This window comes from Euphorbia lathyris, chromosome 5 (genome assembly GCF_963576675.1).
Source record: "Euphorbia lathyris chromosome 5, ddEupLath1.1, whole genome shotgun sequence".
In the NCBI taxonomy this organism is placed as follows: Eukaryota; Viridiplantae; Streptophyta; class Magnoliopsida; order Malpighiales; family Euphorbiaceae; genus Euphorbia; species Euphorbia lathyris.
In genome coordinates, this window is record NC_088914.1 from 30,605,770 (window position 1) to 30,632,168 (window position 26,399).

At 35.9% G+C, this 26,399-nt stretch overlaps 2 protein-coding genes across 2 annotated transcripts; both read right to left on the minus strand.

Annotated features, from left to right (window-relative positions):
• Positions 1–14,918: 14,918 nt before the first annotated feature.
• On the minus strand, positions 14,919–20,511 carry LOC136228681 (pentatricopeptide repeat-containing protein At3g07290, mitochondrial). Its single transcript, XM_066017131.1, has 3 exons — positions 17,411–20,511; positions 16,561–16,758; positions 14,919–16,438 (listed from the first exon to the last, which is right to left on the minus strand). Exon 1 carries the CDS (start codon positions 20,400–20,402, stop codon positions 17,727–17,729), a length of 2,676 nt encoding a protein of 891 aa, XP_065873203.1. The 5' UTR covers positions 20,403–20,511; the 3' UTR covers positions 14,919–16,438; positions 16,561–16,758; positions 17,411–17,726.
• Positions 20,512–21,665: 1,154 nt separating this feature from the next.
• LOC136229266 (chloroplast envelope quinone oxidoreductase homolog) lies at positions 21,666–26,113 on the minus strand. The gene is made up of 4 exons (XM_066017935.1): positions 25,871–26,113; positions 24,639–24,780; positions 23,672–23,763; positions 21,666–22,596 (listed from the first exon to the last, which is right to left on the minus strand). The coding sequence occupies exons 1-4, from the start codon at positions 25,934–25,936 to the stop codon at positions 21,907–21,909; spliced, it is 990 nt and encodes a 329-aa protein (XP_065874007.1). The 5' UTR covers positions 25,937–26,113; the 3' UTR covers positions 21,666–21,906.
• Between the last annotated feature and the right edge of the window lie 286 nt (positions 26,114–26,399).

Here is a 26,399-nt window from a genome sequence, read left to right on the forward strand (position 1 = left end):
GCCGTCCAAAGCAGGCTGCAGTCCAGAGGCTTCGCTCTCGCGCAGCGCTGTGAGCTGTGCAAGCAAAATGAGGAAATGCTAGAGCACCTCTTCTTCAGCTGCAGAATATCATCAGGTCTTTGGAGGATCTGCTGTGATAATTCGGTTAGATGTCCGATCTTCTCCTTGTCAGAGTTCTGCACTCAAATTAGGGACATCCGTATAAGTAAACGGTGCAGAAATAGATGGTTATTCTCGGCGATCACCTGCATTTGGTATATCTGGACTATAAAAAACAAGGCCATATTTGATCAAGACCTCCCTTCAATCCAAATACTTAACTACAGGCTGCTGAAGTTAATTCATGAATCTGTTGCTGCTAATGCCGCAAATCCACGACCCGCCTGAACCAGATTACAAAATTGTGCATTGGATCTCTCCGCCTAGAAACTGGATCAAAATCAATACGGATGGAGCATCAAGCTCCAATGGTCGAGCTGGTGCTGGAGGAATTTTCAGAAACCATCGGGGATTTGTTACTGGCTGTTTCGCATATCCTCTGCGGAACTCTGCTGCACATATTGCAGAATTGCAGGCTATTATTATTATAGCGGTGAGTGAAGCTTCAAGCAGAAATTGGAACTCGATATGGATTGAATCGGACTCCACATATGCTGTTAATCTCCTCAATAGGCCTCGCAGCAGTGTCCCGTGGCGAATCAGACAAGATTGGCATTCCTGTCTCTTAAAACTCTCAGGCATGGCATGGAAAGCAACACACATCTACAGGGAAGGTAATCAAGCTGCTGATCGGTTAGCAGGCATTGGGCAATCAACAAGCACAAATTTGTGGTGGGATACTGCTCCTCCGCCCTGTCAAGGCTTCGTTTTTGAAGATTTATGCAATGTAGCTCACGTTCGCTTTAGGTGAAACTCATTTTTACTCTCTTTTATTGCTTTTCTTCTTTTCCTTTTTTCCTTCTCCCCCTATGTAACCTTTCTTCTTCTTTTTTTAATAATATTCGGGTTGTAGTCTGCACCAGGGGTGCCAACCTAGTTGGGATGTCTGGCCTGCCTGCACGACCCAACCTTCAGTTAAAAAAAAAAACACTTAAAATTTATCACTTATTTTTTCAACTAAATATAAATTTTTATCAAACACCATCTAAGTAAATATTCTCACTAGTATTGTTGTTTCAGAATTAGAAGAAGGGAAAAAAATATGATGTCCCAACTTATATGTTCTGTGTTATTTTTTTACATGTGTAAATTTAATCCTAATCATCAGTTAACGCTTTAAACTCTGTTAACTTTAGTTAACTATGTGAATTATAGTTATGATTAAACTAATAGCATGTTAGTCTTTCTCTTCCCATTAATGTTGCTTTTCTGATCATCAAACAGGGCAATCTCCATTCCAAATGATTTTTCAACAACTATAAAAAAAACCGAAATGCGTTTTCCTATCTCTTCCAATTTTTGGAAAATTGACCTCTTCTTCGACATTCTTCTCTCTTCCCACCACCAATCCCTTTCCATTCGTACTTCACCTGTTCACCGAAACCCTTTCTCTTATCTCTCTGTCTGCAATCTCACTCTATCTTCTTCCATTTTTGGCGATGATTCATTTATCTTCCATTTGGTCCGCCTCCTTCAACAACAAAAATGGACTTATTTTCAGCTTTTGCTCGAACAATTATTGACCCAATAACCTGGAACGAAAAATCATTAAGTCATCCACATATAGTCATATAATGGTGCAAATGTCATTTTCATAATTAAAGTAAAGGCATTTAATACTTTCATTCACTTTGAAGCCATGTGAGATAACAAGGTTGTCAAAATTTTCATAGATTTTGAAGAAGGGGAGAGTGAAATTATGCTTGATACTTGCTATGAGGAGAAAGACAAAATCACTCTGTGTGTGGAAGATGAAGGATATGGTGATATAAGAGGTGTTGGTAGATCAAATGTGATGGGAAGTAGCACATTAAATGAGTCGGGGCATTTGGAAAAATGAAAAACCAACTTAAGTCATAGAGGAAGTCAAATAGAAGTTGGGAATAACGACGTTCTTGAAGAGATGAATTATGGGAAAGTAACTTGTGGGAAGAGAGATTGGGCTGACAAGGAGAAGAACAAGGTTGAGAAAGAGAAGAACGAGTCTGATAATAAGTTAGATAGTGACGATGAATTTGATTATGATGACGATGAGTTTGGGGTTGTCAAGTGGAACCAATATGGGGATAATTATGAAGATGGTGATGGAGAAGATGATGATGTTATTTGTGACCTGCTTAAGAGTGGTTCTTCCGGGATGAGCATGGTTCATTTGGTGAGGAGAGCGTTAATGTCTAGTGAGAAAGAGCATGACCTTAAAAATCAATTATATAAAACTCGATGTTTAATTCTTAGGATGAAATGTGAGGTGATAGTTTATGGGAGAAGCCAATAGAATATCATTAGTCAAATCGCCTAAAGCAAGTTTGGTTTGGTTCCCGAACCACACCCTAGAACTTACTGTATTTGTTGGATCAAAGAGGTGGAGAAGCTTCAAGTTACTAAGCAGGTGTAAAGTCCTTATCACTATTGAGACTTATCAAGATGAAATTATGTGTGATGTAGTGGAAATGGATGATTGTCACTTGCTCCTAGGAAAACTATGGCAATTTGACTGCGATGTCTTACAAGCGGGAAAAAGAAACACCTACACATTATTCAAAGACGACATCAAATTCCTTACACCCTTGTTGAGTTCTCTATTGAGAAAAATTGCACTTTGATTGCGTGTCCAACTTAGGAATCGATTTTGAATGGATGCATGGGGAATCAACAAATTCTTATGATGGGGAACTAACCCAATGGATGTAAAGCTGATGCCCGAGTATGGCAATGAAATTTCCTTTAAAGAGTAATCTCAAGAGCTTTCACATTTGGGGAAGGTACCACATCACATTGACTTGGATCCTAAATACCGTTTATCTAGTCTTCCTTGTGATAGAGTAAGCTCTAAAGAGAAGAATGAAGAGTGGCTTGTGATGCCTTTAGGAATTCCCAAAAATCCTAACACATTCATGAAGTGGATGAATCAAGTCTCCCACTCGGTAAAATCTGTTGTTGTGTACTTCGTTGAAATGCTTATGTTGGAAACTATGTTTGATTTGTTGAGAGAGCATCAAATCTATATGAATTCTATGAAATTTAACCTTGTGGTGGTGAGTTTGATAATCTTGTGGAATTTGGTGAATAAGAATGGTATTTGGGTGAATAAGATGAGAGTAATCCAGGAGTTGCAAAATAGTGTTTAGGTTAGTAAATAGAATGATAGAGAAGTCTGGGAATGGTCAAGTCGAACCAATATGGGAGCTTCAAATGGTGTTCATGTGGGATTTCTACGAAGTGGGTTGACAAGTTCCGCTGAGATATTCCATTTGATATCGGTTGTGGGTGAAAAAAGGTTATGAATATTATCCAGGTTAGTGAAGTGGAGGATAAGAAAGTCCGAGGTTGGTCCACTCATAATAATGTTGGGGCTTTAAAAGAGTGTTTATGGGATTGCTAAATAGTGGGTTGACAACTTTCGTCGAGACATACGATTCGATGTTGATGATGAGTGTACAAAGTAAGCCAAGATGAATGCTTATCAAGTGGTTATCCTGAAGTGGTTGGAACAACATCCCTTTAGTTCAATATGAAAGCTTTGAGTCCATTCAAGACGGATGGACTTCTTCCATACTTAACAAACAATTTAAGGTGAAGTTCTTTTCAAAACAGTGTATGATGAGAGCATCAAGTTGATAAAAAGATGTTAGAACAGGTAATTGGGAGAATTCGAGTTAAAGAAGTTCAAACTGAAGCAACGAGGGAGCATTAGAGGACATTATAAATTTATTAACCCGGGATAGTAGTGCTCAAATGGACAACTGAGACACGTTGCAGGAGGCGGAAGTGTTTAGAACGCTATAGGAAAACATCGGGGACTCAAAATACACCGAAAAGACCTCTTAGGGTTCCAGGTCAACGACCCTAGATTTGGAGGGCGTTTTCACACCCATCAACTGATACCTCCAATCCCAATTATTCTTCCAAATTGAGAAGAATTCCTTATCATACGGTGCACTTCACTTTAATTTCTGAAATATTTGAATTTACCTCTTAAGTTGTGTTTTTTTTGAGAAAATTTACAGGGTGTGGCATACCAGATAGGATGGGTGATTTGGTATGCCAAATCCATTCATAATTTGACATATGTTAAAACTTTAATAGATAATTTTTTTTTTTTTACAATGGAGAGGCTAACCTCAAGAAAACACCAAAAACAAATTGACTATTAAAGACGGGTCATTCTGGGAAGCTCAGACCCACAAAAATCAGAAAAAAGAATGTCCTGGATGCCTGCAGGAGGCGCATCACACTCGTGAAGACCTAAACTCAAACTTCCTGCGTAGTTTGCCATCTAATCAGCTGCTCTGTTCCCTTCCCGTGGGATATGAACGAGCCGCACCTTCCAATCTCTGTCATATAGATCACGACACGCCATAATAAGCCAAGAAAAACGATGTCGTTGAACCAGCTCATGACTAACAAGCCGAATTACTACCAAAGAGTCCATTTCGAAAACTACCTTGCGGTAATGCCTAGCCCATGCGTACTTGAGGCCAAAATACAAACCCCATAGTTCTGCCAATACTGCAGTGCAGAAATCAAGATTCACCGCCACACCTCCTAACTACTGACCATCCTCATCAGGTAGGATCCCTCCAGCCGAGCTCCGGGTTCCCCTTCTCTCCTCGAGAGCTCTTCTCCTTCCTATGGTTTTTCATCTGCATCTGTAAAAAAGTAATGTCTCTGTAAGCATGCAATCGATCTCCACCTGTTCGTTCTCCTCCATCGGTCTCCATAATCGATCTCTACCTATTCGTTCTCCTCCACCACTAACTCGGTTCTTCTATTTCCGTCTGGTTTTTTCTTTTTCACCGAAGTAAACCACCTCTGAACCCTTACGAACAGCGAAGCAAGAAGAACAATCGCTTGCGGCTATCCTTCCCGAAGGGTGAGCTATCCTTACTTTTAAAGTAAGAATCACTTTTTATTTTGTATCTGTGTTGATTTTATGCCTGATCTTTTAGGAATGCAAGTTCTTGAAATGCTTCGAAATTGAGCAAAATGGCTACTCAATTTTTGTAGTTTTTTCTTTTCTATGTCGTTTTGTAGTATGCTTCTAAATCCTCAATTTTTGTTTGATCCAAGGTTATAACAACGAGACTGAATTGTTGCAAGCAAAATTTAAAAAAGGTGACTTCTTTGAAAATATTTTTGGGTACTTAGCTATTATTTTTGGTTTGGATTTTGTGAATAAATACTTGCTGATAAATTCTACAGGTTGCTGAAATCCTTAAAGATCTGCTATCATGGTTTTATGATTGCCAAGTTGTGGATATTCTAAATGCCTTGTCTACTAGGAATGTTGGAACCATTGAACTGCTTTACATGCAGGTAAGTAATTGCTTATTGTTTTGCAGATGTAGATGTATTTGAAGTTGCTTAAATCACCATTGATATCCAGGGTTTCCCATTTGTTAGTCCATCTCCACCCATTTTAATACATTATTTTCATTCCATTATTATTTAACTCATTAATTGTTCCTAATTAGTATTATTTTTTTATATATAATCTCAGCCAGTGAGTGTTTCGGATGAAGTGAAAGAGCTCAAGGAAGGAGATATTGTGATTCCAGCTTATATTGGGGAATGACAAAAACTCCACAGCAGTCCCATTGGCCTTTGATAGAAACTCTAAATTCTCCTCTGACCACTTCACAAGGGTTACGGGTTGGTTTTTTCAGCAAGAGATATCCTTCGACATACATTTCTAGCTAAATCAATCACAGCAGCAGAATATGCAGAATTGGCATAAATTTATGTAATCTTTTGTGTAAATGCTAATGTATCCAGTATTATCAGAAATAATGTAATGAAAGGTTTCAATTGGAAACATATATTTCCTGTCATCTTTATCACGGACACAGCCTCTTGACTATCTGTCGACCGTGGCACTAGTAAAGCACTCACACTTACTCACACTTTTGTGTATTGTGTGGAATTTAACCTTTGTAAAGCATTCTTTTCTAATAAAAGAGTGTTTTCCTCACTTGACGTTGTGCAAGATCCTTATTTTCCGCTGCAATACTTTGCCTAGCGTTCGAGTTAAGCAAATCGAGGTTAAGGCTGAACTAGTAATCGGGGAGAAATTACTAGTGCCGCACGGTCGATAAATATTCAAGCGGGAGACCTTTAGTTTACACTCCATGCTACTTACCACTAAGCTAATTATTTTGCTTGTGTAATGTATGCCGCGCGGATTAATATACCACACTGTAGCTTTCATTGTTTAATATTTTACACATGCACTTATTAATATTGATTAAATATGCATAATAATGAATTATTAATAGAAAAAAAGAAATGTGCATTATAATGAATTATTAATAAAAAAAAAGAAACGTGCATAATAATTAATTATTAATAGAAAAAAAATCCAAGAACATGCTCTAATTTCTTATTTATTTAATTCCTCCATATTTTTGTAATTTATGTTTTAAAATGTTAAGGACGATGTTCTAAATATTGTTTAATATTTGACGCATGCACTTATTAATATCGATTAAATATGCATAATAATGAATTATTAATAGAAAAAAAAAGAAATATGCATAATAATGAATTATTAATAGAAAAAAAAGAAATATGCATAATAATGAATTATTAATAGAAAAAAATACAAGAACATGCTCTAATTTTTTATTTAATTTCTCTATATTTTGTAATTTATGTTATATAAGAAAATATACGTTATGTTTTTTCGAACATGAGTTATAAATTATATTATAGAACAAACACGAACTATAAAGTTTAGAACGTACGATATATTTTTTAGAACATACGTCATGCTTTTTTAGAACATGTGTTATGTTTTTTCGAACATGAGTTATAAATTATATTATAGAACAAATGAAAAAACGATCCAGATATCTACTGATTTTTTTAAAACATTATACTGAATTTTTGGAACATAAACTATAAACTTTAGAACATGTGTTATGTTTTTTAGAACATGTGTTACGTTTTTTCGAACATGAGTTATAAATTATATTATAGAACAAATGCAAAAATGATCGAGATATTTACTGATTTTTTTAAACATTATACTTAATTTGGAGAACATAAATTATAAAGTTTAGAATTATGTAACATTATTTAGAACATCGTCCTTAACATTTAAAAACATAAATTACAAAAAATATAGAGGAATTAAATAAATAAAAAATTGGAGCATGTTTTTGGATTTTTTTGTTTTATTAATAATTCGTTATTATGCACATTTCTTTTTTTTTCTATTAATAATTTATTATTATGCATATTTAATCGATATTTAATAAGTGCATATGTCTAATATTAAACAATAGAAGCTACATGGATAATGGTATATTAATCAGCGCGCTCCATAATGGATAAGGAAAACAATTGTTGTTTAAAAAAACAGTAAATATATGAACCATTTTTGCATTTGTTCTATAATATAATTTATAACTCATATTCTAAATAACATAACGTATGTTCTAAAGTTTATAGTTTGTGCTCCAAAAATTAAGTATAATGTTCTAAAAAAATCAGTAGATATCTGGATTGTTTTTTCATTTGTTCCAAAAATATAATTTATAACTCATGTTCGAAAAAAAATAACACATGTTATAAAAAACATAACGTATGTTCTAAAGTTTGTAGTTTGTGTTCCAAAAATTAAGTATAATGTTCTAAAAAAATCAGTAGATATTTGGATCGTTTTTTCATTTTTTCCAAAAATATAATTTATAACTCATGTTCGAAAAAACATAACACATGTTCTAAAAAACATAACGTATGTTCTAAAAAATATGTCGTACGTTCTAAACTTCATAGTTCGCGTTTTAAAAGTTAAAATATATGTTGTTTCAAAAAAAAAGTTAAATTATATGTTATAACGTATGTTTAAAAAAAATATTTTCTTATATAACATAAATTACAAAATATAAAGGAATTAAATAAATAAGAAATTGGAGCATGTTCTTGAATTTTTTTTATTAATAATTCATTATTATCCACATTTTTTTTTCTATTAATAATTCATTATTATGCACATTTCTTTTTTTTCTATTAATAATTCATTATTATGCATATTTAATCAATATTAATAAGTGCATGTGTCAAATATTAAACAATGAAAGCTACAGTGCGATGGTATATTAATCAGCGCGACACATATTACATAAGGAAAGGAATTAAATAAATAAGAAATTGGAGCATGTTTTTGAATTTTTTTTTTAATAATTCATTATTATGCACATTTCTTTTTTTTCTATTAATAATTCATTATTATGCATATTTAATCAATATTAATAAGTGCATGCGTCAAATATTAACAATGAAAGCTATAGTGCGATAGTATATTAATCAGCGCGGCACATATTAGACAAGAAAAGTAGTTAGCTCAGTGGTAAGTAAGATGGAGTGTAAATTAAGGGTCCAAGGTTTTTTTCTATTAGTAATTCATTATTATATGCATTTTTTTTCTATTAATAATTCATATTATGCAAATTTATTTTTTATCTATTAATAATTCATTATTTTGCATATTTAATCGATATTAATAAGTGCATGCATCAAATATTAAACAATAGAAGCTAAAAGGCACTAGTATATTAAGCAGCGCGTGACAATATATACAAGGAAGGCAAATGGCTTAGTGGTAAGCCATGTGAAGTGTAGTTGAAGGGTGCCAGGTTTGAATCCCCTAGGTAACAGCATTTTTTTAAATTTCTCCACTCAAAACTACGTAGTTTTAAGTGGTTCTCACCAAGGGGAGGGTTCTCACTTGATCCCTCCCCTATTTACTTTTATGTTAAATGTAGAAAGTTAGGTTTTTATGGTTATCATGCCATTCAATTTTTGGGTTCAAATTTTATAAAAAAACATCTGCACATCCAAGAAAAATATTATAAAAAAAAGACGTGGTAGTTTGCAGTGTAAAAGAAACAGTTAACATTAATTGAAGAGCAAAGTTGCTAGATTTTGGTGTGAATTGGTGAAGTTGTTGCAAGAAAACTAAATAAAGAAAGGAAGGAGGTTGTACAATGGGGTATTAGTAATTAGATCCTTTTAACTATTTTTTTTATTGTTTAATGATTAAAAGGGGTGGCCTTATTGGGGAGCAAGTTAAAGTGATTTAAAAGTATTTTTATTTTGCAATTATAAAAGCTTTTATGTCAAATTATGAATGGAATTGGCATACCAAATCATCCATCCTATGTGCTATATAGACACACTATAAATTTTGTTACACATCTGATTTAGGAACATGTTAGTTTAATTTTAAACTACCAAAGATATTTCTTCTCTAGCTAAACTAGAAGGAGTTAATCCCTGTAATGTATGTAATTGTATATAGATATTAGTTTAGGGACCTATTAGCATATTAGTTCAGGGACCTATTAGCATCTATACCACTTTGTATATAAATACCTAATGTTCCAATAATACATTATTGAGTTTTCCCAAACTACATGGTATGAGAGCCTGCCCTAGTGTGCAGCGTTTTTCTTTTGTGTTTGCCCTAGTGTGCAAACTGATTTAGGGTTCCACCTTCCGATTTACATATTTCCGGTCACCACCGAGTCTCACCTCCCAGCCCATCCGTCTACCCATCCCCAGATCAGCAGTTTCGCGGCGGTCCGGCATCATTCCGACCGGCGAGTGCACCGCACGCGCCACTTAACTCCAGCGAGCTTCCTCCACGCGCCGGCGCGTCCGGCCACCGATTCAACTCCGACCGACACCGTTGGCTTCGTCTCCCTCCGATAGGCCTCCCTGTCCACTTTATTTTGTGTTCCGTCAACTTTTGTTTTCGCACCCGTGAAGGTTGGTCCCTGTTTGTGTTTCTTTTTTTGCTGAAACTTGTTGGGTTGTGTTTCTTCTTTGCTAAAATGGCTCAGGACAAGGATAAGAAAGTTGAATCTAGTAAGAATGTGGTTAGTAGCATTATGACAGTTTCTCCTAAGATTACTGATCATAAATTGACGGGTTCCAACTATTTAGACTGGTCTAAAACAATTAAGATTTATTTGCGTAGCATCAAGAAGACCCGTCACTTAACTGATGATCCTAAGACAGATGATGAGGATTGGATGGCAGATGATGCCTGTTTATTTTTTGGTATTAAGAACTCTATTGATGCGTCTATTGTTGGTTTGGTTCGTCATTGTGAGTATGTCAGACAACTTATGGACTATCTGCAAAATATGTATGTTGGGAAGGATAATTTGTCTCGCTTATACGATACGTATAAATCTTTCTACACTACTGATCGCCAGGGTCAATCTGCTCAGGATTACTATATGCAGTTGAGGGAAATTTTTCAGCAGTTGAATGAATTGCTGCCTTTGAGTACTGATATAAGAGTGTTGCAAGCTCAACGGGAACAAATGTTTGTTCTTCGCTATCTGTGTGGACTTGGTTCTGATTTTGAGGGTGTTACTTCCCAGATTCTCTCTAGTGCCACCATTCCTGATGCTGAGGAAGCTCTTAGCCGTGTTTTGCGAAGTGGGCTGGTTCTGTCACCCACTCCTGTTGTTCCTGCTTCCTGTGCTCTAGTCAGCCACAAGCCTTCATCTGACCACTCTTATAAGGGTCCGACTAAGGGTGGTACTCGGGATACCAGATATCCAACTGAAGGGAACAGAGTCTTCCGGGACACCAGATATCCAACTGAAGGGAACAGAGTCTTTGAGTGCTATTACTGTCATGAGTCGGGTCATACCACGCGTACTTGTCCCAAACTTAAGGCAAAGGGGCAGCACAGGCACCGGTCTGCTCACATTGTCACTAGTGATGCTACATCCTCTGGCCCGACCTACACCCTTACTGCAGATGAGTATGCTAAGTATCAAGAATCATTAGCTCCTTAGCATTCTACTTCACCTATCACTGCTATTGCTGATTCAGGTAATTCTAATAAGTGCCTCATTTCTTCGTCTTCAAAGTGGGTCATTGATTCTGGTGCAACAGATCATGTGACAGGTAATTCTGAATTGTTCACCTCTCATAATAAAAATTTTCCTTCACATGTTGCTTTAGTTGATGGTACACATTCCCCTGTCATTGGTTCTGGCACTATTAACCCAACTTCTTCTCTTTCCCTCTCCTCTGTTCTTAATGTGCCTGGATTTACATTCAATCTAATTTCTGTGAGTCAGCTTACTCGTTCACTTAATTGCTCTATCTCATTTTTCCCTGATCATTGCTTATTTCAGGATCTCATGACGAAGCAGATTATTGGTAGTGGACGGGAAGCTGGCGGTCTCTACGTCTTGGATACAACTGTTAGAAGACCGGTTGCTCTCTCTAGTGTATCCACACCTTTTGATGAACATTGTTGGTTGGGACATCCGTCTCTACCAGTGTTGAAGAAATTATGTCCTCAGTTTCAGGATTTGTCTAGTTTAGATTATGAGTCGTGTCAGTTTGCTAAACATCACCGTTTGTTTTCCCCTCCCCGAGTCAATAAAAGGTCCAGTTTTCCATTTGAATTAGTTCATTCTGATGTTTGGGGTCCTTGTTCCGTTGTGTCGAAACCTGGTTTCAGATATTTTGTTACTTTTGTGGATGATTATTCTCGAACTACTTGGTTATATTTAATGAAAAGTCGTTCTGAATTATTTACTCATTTTACTAATTTTTGTGCTGAGATTAAAACACAATTTAATGTTCCTGTTCATATACTCCGAAGTGACAATGCGAAAGGATACTTTTCTGGACAATTTCAGTCTTTCATGATCCAGAATGGTATTCTCCATCAATCTTCCTGCGTTGATACACCATCCCAAAATGGTGTTGCTGAACGCAAGAATCGTCATCTTCTTGAAACTACTAGAGCTCTTCTGTTTCAAACACGTGTTCCTAAACATTTTTGGGCTGATGCTGTCTCTACAGCATGTTTTCTGATCAATCGTATGCCTTCTTCCGTGTTACAAGGTGAGACTCCGTATGGTACTCTCTTTCCTCATAAACCTGTGTTTCCTGTGTCACCTCGTATTTTTGGGTGTACTTGCTTTGTTCGAGATGTTCGTCCACAAGTCACTAAACTTGACCCCAAAGCCCTTAAATGTGTCTTCCTTGGATACTTTCGTCTTCAAAAAGGGTATCATTGTTTTTCTCCTTCTCTTGATAAATATCTTGTATCTTCTGATGTCACGTTTATGGAACATCTTCCCTTCTTTTCCATGTCGTCTGATATCTCCACAGGTGATACTGATGTTGATGATGAGCTGGTCTATCACGTTCACCAGGTCTCGGATGGATGTCCCTCTAAGCCACCAATTACTCAGGTATATTCACGACGTGAGAGACCTCCTGCTTCTGATCCAGTACCAATTTCTGCTCCGCCTTCAGATCCTGCTCCTGAGTCAAGCCAAACCACTGATGAACTTCCCATTGCCCTTCGTAAAGGTACAAGATCTTGCACCCATCCTATTTCTTCTTTTGTTTCCTATGAGCGCTTATCTTCTCCTTCACAGTCTTTTGTTGCTTCCCTTGACTCTACTACTACTCCTAAATCTGTATCTGAGGCGTTGTCCCATCCGGGCTGGCGCCACGCCATGATTGATGAAATGAATGCTTTGGATGCTAATGGTACTTGGGACTTGGTACATTTACCTGTTGGTAAGAAACCTGTTGGATGTCGTTGGGTATTCGCTGTGAAAGTTAACTCTGATGGTTCTGTTGCTCGACTAAAGGCTCGCCTTGTTGCAAAAGGCTTTGCTCAGACTTATGGGGTTGATTATTCTGACACCTTCTCCCCAGTGGCTAAAATGGGCTCTATTCGTCTCTTTATCTCCCTAGTTGCTCACTCTAATTGGCCCTTGCATCAGTTAGATATCAAAAATGCTTTCCTACATGGGGACCTTCAAGAAGAAGTTTACATGGAGCAACCACCAGGGTTTGTTGCTCAGGGGGAGTATGGCAAAGTTTGTCGTCTCCGCAAATCTCTATATGGGTTGAAACAAAGTCCTCGAGCATGGTTTGGAAAGTTTAGTCAAGCAATTGAGATTTTTGGGATGAAGAAGTGTAAGTGTGATCACTCTGTTTTTTTTATAAACATTCTGCTTCAGGTATCATTCTCTTGGTCGTCTATGTAGACGATATTGTTATTACAGGCAGTGACATGTCAGGAATCTCGTCTTTGAAATCATTTCTCCATGGTCAGTTTCATACCAAGGATCTAGGAGCTTTGAAGTACTTCTTAGGAATTGAGGTGTCAAGGAGTAAGAAAGGAATTTTCCTGTCTCAAAGAAAATATGTTCTTGATTTGTTATCCGAAACTGGAAAATCTGGAGCTAAGCCATGCAGTGCACCTATGACACCGAATGCGCATCTCACATCAAAAGGAGAGCCCTTTGAAGACCCTGGAAGATATAGGCGTTTGGTTGGAAAGTTAAACTATCTTACAGTGACTAGACTGGATATTGCCTATTCTGTCAGTGTTGTTAGCCAGTTTATGTCATCTCCCACTGTTGATCACTGGACTGCACTGGAACAGATCTTATGCTACTTAAAGGGAACTCCTGGCCGAGGCTTACTTTACAAGAATTATGGTCATACCCAGATTGAGTGTTTCTCTGATGCAGATGGGCAGGAGACAAAGATGATAGGAGATCCACTACCGGTTATTGTGTCTTTGTTGGAGGTAATTTAATTTCTTGGAAGAGCAAGAAGCAACATATTGTTTCTCGCTCCAGTGCAGAATCTGAATATCGAGCGATGTCTCAATCAGTGTGTGAGATTATGTGGATTCGTCATCTCCTCTCCGAACTTGGGTTCAACGTCACCACTCCGGCAAAATTATGGTGTGATAATCAAGCAGCTCTTCATATTGCTTCCAATCCTGTGTTCCATGAACGTACTAAGCACATTGAAATAGATTGTCACTTTGTTCGTGAAAAGCTAGAAGAAAACATCATTGCTACAGCCTATATTGGCACCAATGAACAGCTTGGAGACATTTTTACCAAAGCCTTAAATGGGGTTCGGGTAAATTACATCTGTAACAAACTGGGCATGTCAAATATCTATGCTCCAGCTTGAGGGGAGTGTAATGTATGTAATTGTATATAGATATTAGTTTAGGGACCTATTAGCATATTAGTTCAGGGACCTATTAGCATCTATACCACTTTGTATATAAATATCTAATGTTCCAATAATACATTATTGAGTTTTCCCAAACTACAATCCCGATTTTATTGGAATAAATCCATAGAAAATAAAAATTCACTAATGTTGAAGATTAAAACCTTAACAAAGAGAAGATAATAATTTTGATTGATAAAAAGTTAATGAATTACAAAGAAAGAGATGCATTTATAGCATCCAAAACCTAGTTGGCAAATTACAAATAAGGGTAAATTACATAATTAATTAAAAAGGTGAAGATGAGGGTAAATTGGGGTAATAGTAAATGGGTGACATAGGTTGTAAATATGGAGTGATATGTATGGTAATTAGGAAGTGGCAGAGTTGTAAATAGGAGAAAGCTGTAGTAAGGAGCAAAGCTTTTTAAGTGAATCCACTCGGAGCGTGGATGAGCTGCTGAACTTTTAAGTGACATTCCTCCAGATCAGACCATCATCCACACGTAGCGTGGATTAATCCAAGCGGAGCGTGAGTCTGATTTTGACCCCTTTACACACTTGATTGTCCGTGCTTAGTTTCTCCTCCAACTTCACTCGCCCGGACTTGATCTTCAAAGGAGATGCTCCGCATCAAATTTTCTTCGTGTTTTAGTTAGATAATTTTAGGTTTTTTCATGTAATTTCTCTTTATGAATATTTAAACCCCTTTATGGATTTGCAACTTAACTTTATCATTATTAATCAAATTTCTAAATCTCCATCGAAAAGAATTAAGGTTCATCCCCGTATCAAATTGGAGATTTTTAAACTTCTTCATATTTAGCTTGAAAATTGTTTTTGTTGGTTTAGGAACAATTTTCTTTTCTCTCAACCTTGCTTCTAACTTCACCAAATTCTCTTTTTTTTTTTTGGAGTGGGGACTGTAACTTCAACATGCTGTGTAACAAGCAATAAGTACATACAAAACTAATTTATACACATGTCACTTTAGCAAAACCACTTTGAATACTTCTATATCTGAAATTACTGCTAGTTACAAATAACTACTGCAAGCAGAAAAAGTTAATGCTAGTCACGAGCATAGACCAATAAAAGGAAGAATACTTTTTCTTCTGTGTGGGTTGAGAATTGAATGAGATCATTTAATTTTGCTAACATGATTAATCAGAAAATAATTTAAAAGAAAAATAATATAATACCCAAACCATACGATAGTTAACAAGTATTCATTTGAAATAAATAACTGGTTAAACTTTGATAAATAAGTTTTGGAGTCCATAACAATTGTACAAAATTTTACTGTTGTAACTGGATTGTTTGAATTCTTTTGAATTTCTTAGACTTATCCACATTTGGGCAGTAATTCTAGAAAAGTTGTTACTGTTTCTTCTTGTATCAATGGAGATCTGATATCAGTAAATACAGGAATTTTCACATGCACCTTAATGAGCAAGTAAATTTGCTCATTACCGTTAGATATAGGCTTATTAAATCTAAGCCTCGTGATGCTTTAAATCTCCACCTTAAGATTCTAATAAGCCTAGATCTAACGGTGAATGAACAAATTCTACATGCTTATTAAGGTGCATGTGATCAAGACTGCAGTAAATATATACAAAAGTTCATCTAAAATTTAGCAGCCTTATGAAATCTGACCTGAATCAAGATCACATCAACTCGTTTTCCGACCTCGATACGATGCAATTCCCTCAACGCCTAAAAAGGTATTTATGTGCTCTTACTGTAAAACACTTGATACAACTTCTTATTGTTTGATATTCTTGTAGACAGTAAATTTTCGGTTGTGCAAACCAAACGAAATGATGACCTTGGGTTGTACCAAAAGTGAAACCAAATATCATATATGCAAAATTGCAAACTAAGAGGAGCTATATGATATGATCTATCTGAAGCTATTTAACTCCTCTTTATTATGCTACTAACAAAGAAAAGGGACAGGAAAGAAAAAATGCGCAAGTTTCAGTAATAAGACAATCAGTTCTGCATCAATTTCAGATAGATAAATGATGGATGATAAACCAACATGAAAATGTCCTCTCTGATTATCTTCCATGTAACAGAAGTAGTATGTAATGTTATCCAATGTTCAGTTGTTTACTCTTAACAATAAGAAAGCAAATTACCTGACGGATCCAGTAACAGACATAAGTTGAAATTTTGCACCCCTTCGACGAATCAGATTTCTCGATGCCACACAACAGTCTAATCAGACCTCCCTGCAAGAGAACAATAATAGATTTCACAAAAATGTCTATATCAAAACAAATCTATGTGCTGTGTACATTGATTAAGCTCAATCACCAATATATTTCAAGAAATGAGAAAGAAGAATCTCAACTGAACAAGGTTAGCCATTTCAGCTCCCATGTTATCATATCTTTGAGCAATAGACATGACCAAACGAACATTGCTCATTGCCAGTTTCTCTCTTGCCAAAGAACAAGCTATCATTTTGGATTGTAACTCAACCCGAGAAATCCTCAAGGAATATGCGAGCTGTTCGTCTGTAGGACCACATCCTAATCTGTCCTTCAGCCTGAAGAGTATACATGACAATTATTAATAAAAATATCTTCAGGGATTAATTTCTTTTTGAAGAAAGCAACTTCAATTTTTGACTGGCTAGTTCAAAATGCGTCCAGATAAAGAATCTCAAATTTTAGGAAGAGAAATAAGAGGTATTCCAAGACTTGTTCAAAATTGTGTTCATGATTTAAACAACTTATCAGGTAATGTCTAATATGTCGTAACTATAAGCTCTGATACCATGTCATGGAACCGATTGAACTAAAAGCTCGAGCTTATAGTTAAGGCCCAATCATATATCTTATGTTCATCTCCGACATGAAGGAGTGATTCAATAACCATTTATCCAGACATAAAAAATGGCCTAAAGTTTGGATTCATTTAACAACTTTGAAGAAGTGATTCAATCCATTCATTATCCATTTAGAATACCACCATTTTCAAAGATATTTTTTGTATCAATTCTCAGATTAAAAGGGCGGCCCGGTGCATTACGCGTCCCCGCTGAGCGAGGGTCCGGGGAGGGGTCCCACCACAAGGGTTGCGCCAAGGCTCGCCCTCTATCAATTCTCAGATTACATACAGAAAAAATGACTTTAATATATCGGAACTACTTCTGATACAAGTTTGATGATTCTCCAATTGGTAAGCTTAAGTCTCACCTTGATTTATGATCCTCCAAGGAAAGGCCATCTTTTTTATCATTCTTGACAGGCGCACGACTTCAGGATGGGTGAGCAGCTCTTCACTCACTACGCCCTTAACATAACCCTTCAAACGATTCTGCAGAAGCTCCGGATTCACAGCTGATTTTAGCTGCTTAAAGACACTAGCTTGAACTACAGGTTTACATTGGCTAAGATTCTTCTTCCTAGTGTTAATTCTCCTATTCTGTAGCTTGGTTGCCATATCATGATCACACATTTCATTGTTCTAAGCAGAAATTCTGCAAATGGAGCAGACATTAAGAGTATAAATCTAGATAACTGGCCTCTCTCTGACATGCAATTGATCAATTACTGACAAAAAATCATGGGATTGGTGTGTTGCATCCCCCTTCACTAGAAAATCAATATATGGTAAGATTGGAGTTTTCTCCTCAACCCCACATTTCCTTATCAGGTCAGAAACTAGGCTTTGGGCTTGTTCACTCTTGCCTTCATTGTCAAGACCCTGAATCAGAAGACAACAAGACTCAAAAGATGGAACATAACCATTATTAAAAATCAGCTCCACAAACTCAAGGCAATGATCATATCTACTCTCCCTGCACTGCCACTCAATGATTCGACTAACAGCTTCGCAAGGAAACAAACCACACTTCACCTTGTCACGAACCAGATTTTCCGCTTCAACTATTCTCCCTTCTTTACACAAACTCACTGTTAAAAAATCATAAAAGCCAGTGGCAGACACACCGCACTTCTCAATCCTCTCTGCAAGTTCCAAAGCATGTTCGACGTTTATGTTTATTGGAGCATGACCTAAAATATCGTCGCCATAGTCAAGCCCCTCTGGAGATAAGCAGCACGCATCCAACTGATTACTGTGGTTAGTACTCTTGTTTGACAAAGCAAACTCAGATATTAGTGCAGAATATATCCGGTTGTTGGGTTGAAACCCGCTTTTAACCATGCTATCCACGGTTTCAAGGGCATGTTCCAGCCTCCCTGAATTTGCATGTGCTTTCACCAATACTGTATATGTAATGTGATTTGGATGCACACCTAACTCGGACATGCCAAAGATAAGTGTCTCAGCCTCCTGAATTCTTCCAACTTGACACAAGCCATTAATGACAACAGTATATGTGTAGACATTCGGTGCACAGCCAGCCTGCTTCATCAACTCCAACATTTTCATGGAACCGTCAACATCACCAATTCGACAAAGTCCATCAATTAATATTGTATAGGTAACCACAGAAGGAATTAAACCATGCTTTAGAATCTTCCCAAACATTGCAAACTCCTCTCTTAACCTATTGTTTTTGCAGAGCAAATCAATATACACGTTGAATGCGTGAGGACTTTCCAAATCCAAATTCTCTATCATCCATATGAAAAGCATTAATGCATCTTTAGTTCTACCAATTTTGTAATACCCATCCATAAGAGCTGTCAGAGCTACTTCATCGGGAGATATTCTGTTCTTCATCATCAGGCCTAGTATCCCATCTGCCAACTCTGGTTTACCAAATTTGCAGAGACCATCAATCATTGCAGTGAAAGTAAGCTTATCAGGCCGACAAGCAAACTCTTGCATTGAGTAAAAAATCTTGAAAGCTAAATCAAGTTGACCTTCTTTGCAGAACCCATCAACCAGAATATTGTATGTTACTGTGTTAGGTGACAAGCCATTATCAATTATCCTGTTCAAGAGAAGCATAGCCTTGTGACATTTATTAACTCTACATAACCCTTCCATAAGTTCATTGTAAGTACGTATGTTAGGCTTGCAATTCCTCATCTCCATCAAACCTAGAATTTCGAAAGCTTTGACTATCTGCCTATCTTTACAATATCCATTAATCAATGCATTGTAGGTTATAGTACAAGGACATATCCCACCTTGCAACATCTTTTTAAACATCCCATTAGCCTCCTCAATCATTCCTTTTCTACACAACCCATCAATTAAAACAGTGTAAGAATGAACATTTGGCTTACAACCCTTTCCAACCATCTCATTGAGCAAACTCAGAGCCTTGTCAATCAATCCATTATCACATACAGCTTTAATGAGTATAGTATATGTACGAGTACTCGGCAGACAACCCTTCTTACTCATTTCTTCTTTCAATTCAAATGCCTCTGCAACCTTTCCTACTTCAGTTAAACCATGAATCAGCGTTGAGTACGTTACTGAATTAGGTTCACAACCAATCGTTTTGGACATTTTCTCAAACACCTTGAAGGCATCTTCTAAAGCATGTTCCCTGCAAAAACCCAACACCAAAGAAGTACAAATATGAGTGTCGAAATCAAACCCCAGTTTCAGGACCCTACACAAGAACATTTCACTAGCCTTCACATAGCCGTTCTTGCATAAAGCATTAATTACGGACTTGTAATCAATGATACCAACAACAAATCCATCAGCCACCATTTTTTTGTAAACCAAGAATGCTGCATAACCCAAACTAACCTTAGCCAAACTCGTTAATAGAAAGCTGTAACAGGGATAATTTAACCTAAACCCAACATCTCGCAACTCATCAAGTGCATTCATTAGCTTCAGAATATCAAATTCACTGCAACTATATCCCCTGATCATCTCAATAATGACCTTGTGAGCAACTCCAAATAAATTAGAAGAAACAACCATGCCTAACAAATGGATTTTACTGTCTATATCATAACAATATGAGGATTGCTTACAAACCCAGTTGAAAAATCGAACCCCAAGATCAGTGTCATTCCTGTGAAGCTGTATAATCTTGTGTGCTGTATGTGGAGGCATGTGAGATACCATAGACTTTAGGAGGGTGTTTCCGTCCCAATTAGGGTTCTTAATTAAAGAAGATACGAGAAAGGAATCATCGTTAATGGTTTCTGGTGTCGTCTGATCGTAGGTAGACAAGAGAGAAACAGAAATGAAGGAAGTGGGACGAAGAAGGGGGATTTTAGTGAGTTTAGTTCTGGGAAGCAACATGCAGAACTAGGCGGAGACAGGAAAGAGGGGAGAACAATGGCTCTGCATTTGTAGAAATGAGTAAAGAGAAGAGCTGGAGAATGGATTGCCAAAACTTATGAAGTTGGAATACGCGGGCAACTTTTAGCATTCAAATTAATCAGTTATGTTTGAGTTGAGAGTGAGGGCATGCTTATTTTGTTTTTGTTTTTATTTTTGATAAAGTAAGATCATCTCTGTCCAATCCAATGGTCGAAAAAACAAAATAAGTCATAATTTATCAAAAAATAACAAAGTAAGCATATGAAATTAATACCTAAACTTTTGGTAGATGATATGCTTACTTTGTTTTTTTACGAAATAAGCCTTACTTCGTTAAAAATAAACCTTTTAGTTATATTTGTTTTCGATCGGCATCATTATGGTTTAAAAATTTACAAACTCGTACATTGAAGTTCATTCCATTAGCAAACACAGACCAAATTGACTAACAGTGTTAAAAGTCAAAGAGAAACAAGTTAATTTTATCTTTACATTTATTTATTTTATAAATTAACCCCCTTATTATCTAATTATCACAAACAAATCCTAAAATAAAAAATAAAAATCAATTACACCATATTCTCCATCTCTCTTTAACAAAAATCAAAACACACCCAGTATCCGTCTCTATTTTCTCTCCAAAAATAAATTAGTGATGTTTTTAAAAATAATACATTCTCATGTTTTTCTATAATAAAAATAATAAAATTATAATTATCACACGCGAATTCAACTTAAACTCTCATATACCATTAATCCAAATATTAACATAAATATTTAAAAATATTAAAAATATTATTATAATGTTACAATTAATATTAATCATAAGAACAACTCTTGAAATATTTTCAGTCAAACTGTAGCTGTAAGCGCCAATTCTATTCACAAGAGCGTAAACTGGTATCAACTGTTTGGAATACCTGCTTTACGACCAATAACATTTTCTTTTTAAGTTGTTTCATCCATCACCAATGATTAAGCTATATATGAAAACTCAACGCTTAAATACAGATGATGTCAAGGTCTCCTTAGCCACTGCAAATTAAGCTAATCCGCCTCCATCATACTTAACATGTACAGAGGAAATGAAGCAACATATATAACTGGAACAATAATCTATTATACCAGTCATTAAAATAATGTAAACTGCAATCCCCAACTTTTCAGTATTACCGCTTTGCATGCGGTCGAAAATTTCTTCTCTAAATTGTGATTTACTAATCATATTATTACATATATTAATAATATAATTAGCAATTATCTCCTTCATTCAATTTCTGTAATACACTGGGGCACAAACACTAGCCAGTTTTACAAAACAAACAAAGTATCCAACCTTTCATAATTTACATAAAAAAAAACATGAGAAATAGAAAAATTACACGCAATTCTACACGCCTTTGAACCTGCATAACTCAAACACCAAGCATACATAGTACTGTGAAGATACAGATATTACCAGTTCAAGGGCAATTTTATGCATCTAAGGTTCCACAACAATCTTGCCAGTAGCATGCCCATCTATACTTTTAGCCCAAGCATCTTCAGCCTTGCTCAATGGATACTTTGAGTCAATAACTACCTTAAGCTTCCCTTCCTTAACCAGATCAACAAGATATGCCAGGTTCTCACGCTTGGCCGACAAGCCCAGTGGAATTAACTGCTTCTTAGAGAAGGTAAGTTTCTTCACAGCAAAAGTAAACAAGGCGCTGGCGTTTGGAGTGATATCTATCACCTTCCCATTCTCGCTCAAATTAGGCTCGAAAGTGCTCCAAGGAATCCCAGAGGCACAGTGGACAACTGCATCGTACTTGCGACCAGATGGGCTATTCAGAGCTGCCCCTTCTGGAGTCTTGTAGTCGATAACCTCGTCAGCACCTAAACTTTTAACAAATTCAATGTTGCGGGCTCCACAAGTGGCTGTTACATGTGTGTTTCCAAGCTTTGCTAACTGAACTGCAAAATGACCTACACCACCCGAGGCAGCAGTGATCAGAATATTTGTCTGTTTGCCACTCCCGTCAAGTTTGACCCCAGCAGGCCCAGTAAGAGCCTGATGAGCAGTTAGACCAGCAACAAGTAATGTTGACCCTTCAGCAGCAGAAACTTCAGGAGGCCTAGCAACTGTTATACTTTCCTTAGCCACTGCAAACTCAGCTAGTCCACCTCCGGTCTGTTAGTAGTATTACATGAGTAATAGCAGTGGAAGAAACAGAAATTAGAAGAAATCAATCTTACTATATGAAAAACAAGTATTAAACTTTACTTCGCCAGAATTATTCCTTCAAGTTATCTAAAGCTGATGGAACGGGAGAAATATAATTTATTATTCAATTGGTTACACTATTACATCAACATGATTGATAAAAGCACCATAAGAAATTATGAAGAATAATGACTCATATGCAACATCACTCCATGAAATACCTGTTTGCGTACTTACATCAATTCTCTAAGGGGGGTAAATCCCTCAAAAATTGTAGGACAACAGAATAATTTCGCACAAGATTACCAAGCTAAGGATGTACAACCAACTATCTGAGCAAACATGTCAATACTTATGCAGTATCCTACTAAAATCCCATTCCCTTAGTACACAGAGCTTCGTGATTTACAAGATCTACAAAGAGGGGACCGAAGCAAATTAATTTGTAAAATGCTTGGATTCCTGAAATCAAAACCCCAACAATCACAGGAAGGATTTGGATCTAATTGCTAATCTAGAGAACGAATTTGTATGATGCAATTGAGCATATGCATCCTCTGTTTGATTGGAGCTGAGAACTCATACAAAGAAGAGTTCTCTTACTTACTTTTTGGGAGGATCAAGTTGCACTAGAGCTCAAGAATGATAATTTTTCATTGATGACAACTCATTTTGCAATCCATACAAAATTCTATTGATACCCTAGCATCAGATTGAGGATACCAAATTAGAGACACAAAGAGACATTTTTTTGTCTATAATGTAAATACTTGTGATCCATAATATATTTCCCTGTCAATGTTTTCTCCACGTTTGTGCTTTCAATTATAAGAAACATGATATATCTCACCCTTTTTCAGAATAAAATTTCTCCCAGTCCACCTTCCACTCACTCAGTTTTCATCCACAGTCACTCAACATATGGACAATTCCAATATAACTTTATTTGCTAGTTCTAATCAATTATAGATAGCTTAAAATCTCCAGGCGAGCATATCAGCAATTAAGTGGTGACAAGAAAAAACAATGATTGAGTACTTACAAAATGGTCAAGCTTAGTCACAACTTTATCACCAGTTTTAAAATCTTTTACTGCTGGTCCAACATCTATGACCTCTCCTGCCACATCAGTACCTGTTGCACGAGAGCAACAAAAAAGTAATTTATATTAGCAGATAAACCAACAGGAAAAAAAAATATTTATAAACTCCATGATGAATTAGAATATCAATAATACATTCATGTGCATGCATGTTCATGTTTAGCGACCAATGACCATAACTGAAAGATCAGCATAAGATCCCAAAACCTTTACATTCATGACTAGAAACTGACATCATTTGTGGCAAACGAGAGAAAAATAATCATAAGAGGATCCTAGAAAAAGTAAGTAATGAGGAGAGGAAATGAGAATAACGGAGTTCAGCAAACCCTTCAAGTTCAATCGCGTTACCACAACATAGTCTATATAGCTTAATGATATCCCATGATATACTATAACCTGTAACTAATTGTGGAAAAACTAATATCTTCAGCAGCTAAATTACGAGCCAACAGTTTCTAACAATTCTTTCAAGCACTTGTGCTACTTCCTTTCTAGTTGACTTACAAAGCTCCTTCTTGGTTAACTTTCTTAACTCTTGTCTGGTCAATAGTTCACATGTCAATCACATACAACACACTGATCTCTTAACATTGGAATTAAATTCCGGTCAAGTCTTAGAAAGACGCCTCAACAGTTAACGTTTCGGATGCTAAACAATCACATGTTTTTCCTGCATTTAAGGACCAAATGAATGAATAATCCGTGCATAGCATGCTTGACATTGACTACAAAAATATACAAAACACAGACACACACGTGTATATATAATATATATAGAAATTTCATGTGAATCTGTAAGGACTAACCTGCTTTAGGATAAAACATGTAATCAAAACTTCACAAGCAAATTAAAACCAAGTAAAATAGAACTTTAATGTGTTTTTAACAAGAAATTCAAAATTACCCGGAATGTATGGGAATCTACGCGGAAAGAGAGGTCGCAATACTCCCTTCTGAATTTTCCAATCAACTGGATTTATACTAGTTGCTTCTAACTTCACCAAAATCTCATCTTTCTTTGGAGTAGGGACTGGAACTTCAACATGCTGTAACAAGCAGTAAGTACATAGAAATACTAAGTTTAGTAAGTTATACACATTACACTATAGCAAAACCACTTTGAATACTTCTGTATCTGGAATTTACTACTAATTACAAAAAATCACTGCAAGTAGAGAAAGTTATTGCTAGCCACAATAATATATAGGCCAATAAAAAGCAGAATAGGAGCGCTTTTTTCTTCTGTGGGGGCTGAGAATTGAATGAGATCATTTAGTTTTGCTATAAAACAACATGCTTAATCAACAGCTATTAAATGGGAAACTCAAAGTGACAATTTATAAGTAAATTAATATAATGCCATAACCATTTAAGGCTTAAGTTGTAGTTAACAAGTATTCATTTGAAATAACTGGGTAAAACTTTGATAAATAATTTTTTGAGTCCGTAACAATTGTACAAAACAATTCTGTTGTAATTTGAATTCTTTTGAATTTCTTAGACTTATTCAAATCTGGGCAGCTAATCTAGAAAAGTTGTCACTGTCTCTTCTAGTACAAATAGAGATTTTATATCAGTATATATATATATATATATATATATATATATATATATATATATATATATAAATTCATCTACTATTTTGCAGCCTTATACAACATAACATAGGTCTACTTCTATTAATAATTTGGGAAATCCCATACATCTGAGCTGAATCAGGATCACATAAACTCGTTTTCTCTCTATACCTGCAATTCCCTTAGCGCCAAAAGAGGTATTTATGTACTATTACTGTAAAACACTTGATTGTAGACACTAAATTTTCGATTGTGCAAACCAAAGGAAACTATGACCTTGGGTTGTACCAAAACTGAAACAAAGGGGATCATTTTTTGTCCCATAATCCCGCACTACTTACTACACCTATTATCAAACATCATATATGCAAAATTGCAGACCAAGAACTTATCGAACACCCCATAAGCTCAAGTTACTTGCAAACAGAAATCAAGTAATCATCTAAACAGTTATAAACATTTGACCTAAAAATCAAAACAGAAGAAAAGGAATTGAAAAATATACGATGATAACGATGATGATTGTATAATAGTAAAAGCTGAAAATAAAAACAAGAACCTTTAAACCAGCAGCTCCACCTCCATAACTATCGAACTGAACCGCGTGCATTAGTTTGGCGGCCATATCAAGGAGAAGCGCTGCCGTTTGAAATCAGAAAAAGTAAAGAAAAGAATAGGAACTGTGCTGCTTATGCTTGCTTAATGAGTTGTTGATTGTTTTAATTTTATGATGTGAAAGACAAGACAACTGTACAAGCAAAGGCAACAGAGGTCTTTTAAATTTATTTATTTATTATAATCCGTGATTTAAGGCTATGTTTGGATGGAGAGCAAATGAAGTCAGTGTATGCTGTCATAAGATTAGTCTATGTACATTTTCTTCAATAATACATGTGCATTTCTTTTCAAACTAAATAATTAGCTTATCTTATCCCTTCATTCTTTTTGAAATTATAATCAATAATTAATGACTTTTGTTCATAAAAAATAATAATAATAATGACTTGTGTTTTTTAAAACTTTTTTTTTCGAGGAAATGAATCTTTATTTAAAACTCAAAAAGGTCCTTGAGTTACATCGGAAAGATT

What these genes read in the sequence shown, in the direction of transcription:
- LOC136229266 (XM_066017935.1), bottom strand. Translation starts at nt 25,936, where the DNA reads ATGGCCGCCAAACTAATGCACGCGGTTCAGTTCGATAGTTATGGAGGT. An exon ending in TAGATTCCCATACATTCCGG is followed by an intron (nt 23,764 to 24,638) that starts GTAATTTTGAAT and finishes CTCGTGCAACAG; the next exon opens with GTACTGATGTGGCAGGAGAG. An exon ending in TGACTAAGCTTGACCATTTT is followed by an intron (nt 22,597 to 23,671) that starts GTAAGTACTCAA and finishes TACTACTAACAG; the next exon opens with ACCGGAGGTGGACTAGCTGA.
- LOC136228681 (XM_066017131.1), bottom strand. Translation starts at nt 20,402, where the DNA reads ATGTTGCTTCCCAGAACTAAACTCACTAAAATCCCCCTTCTTCGTCCC.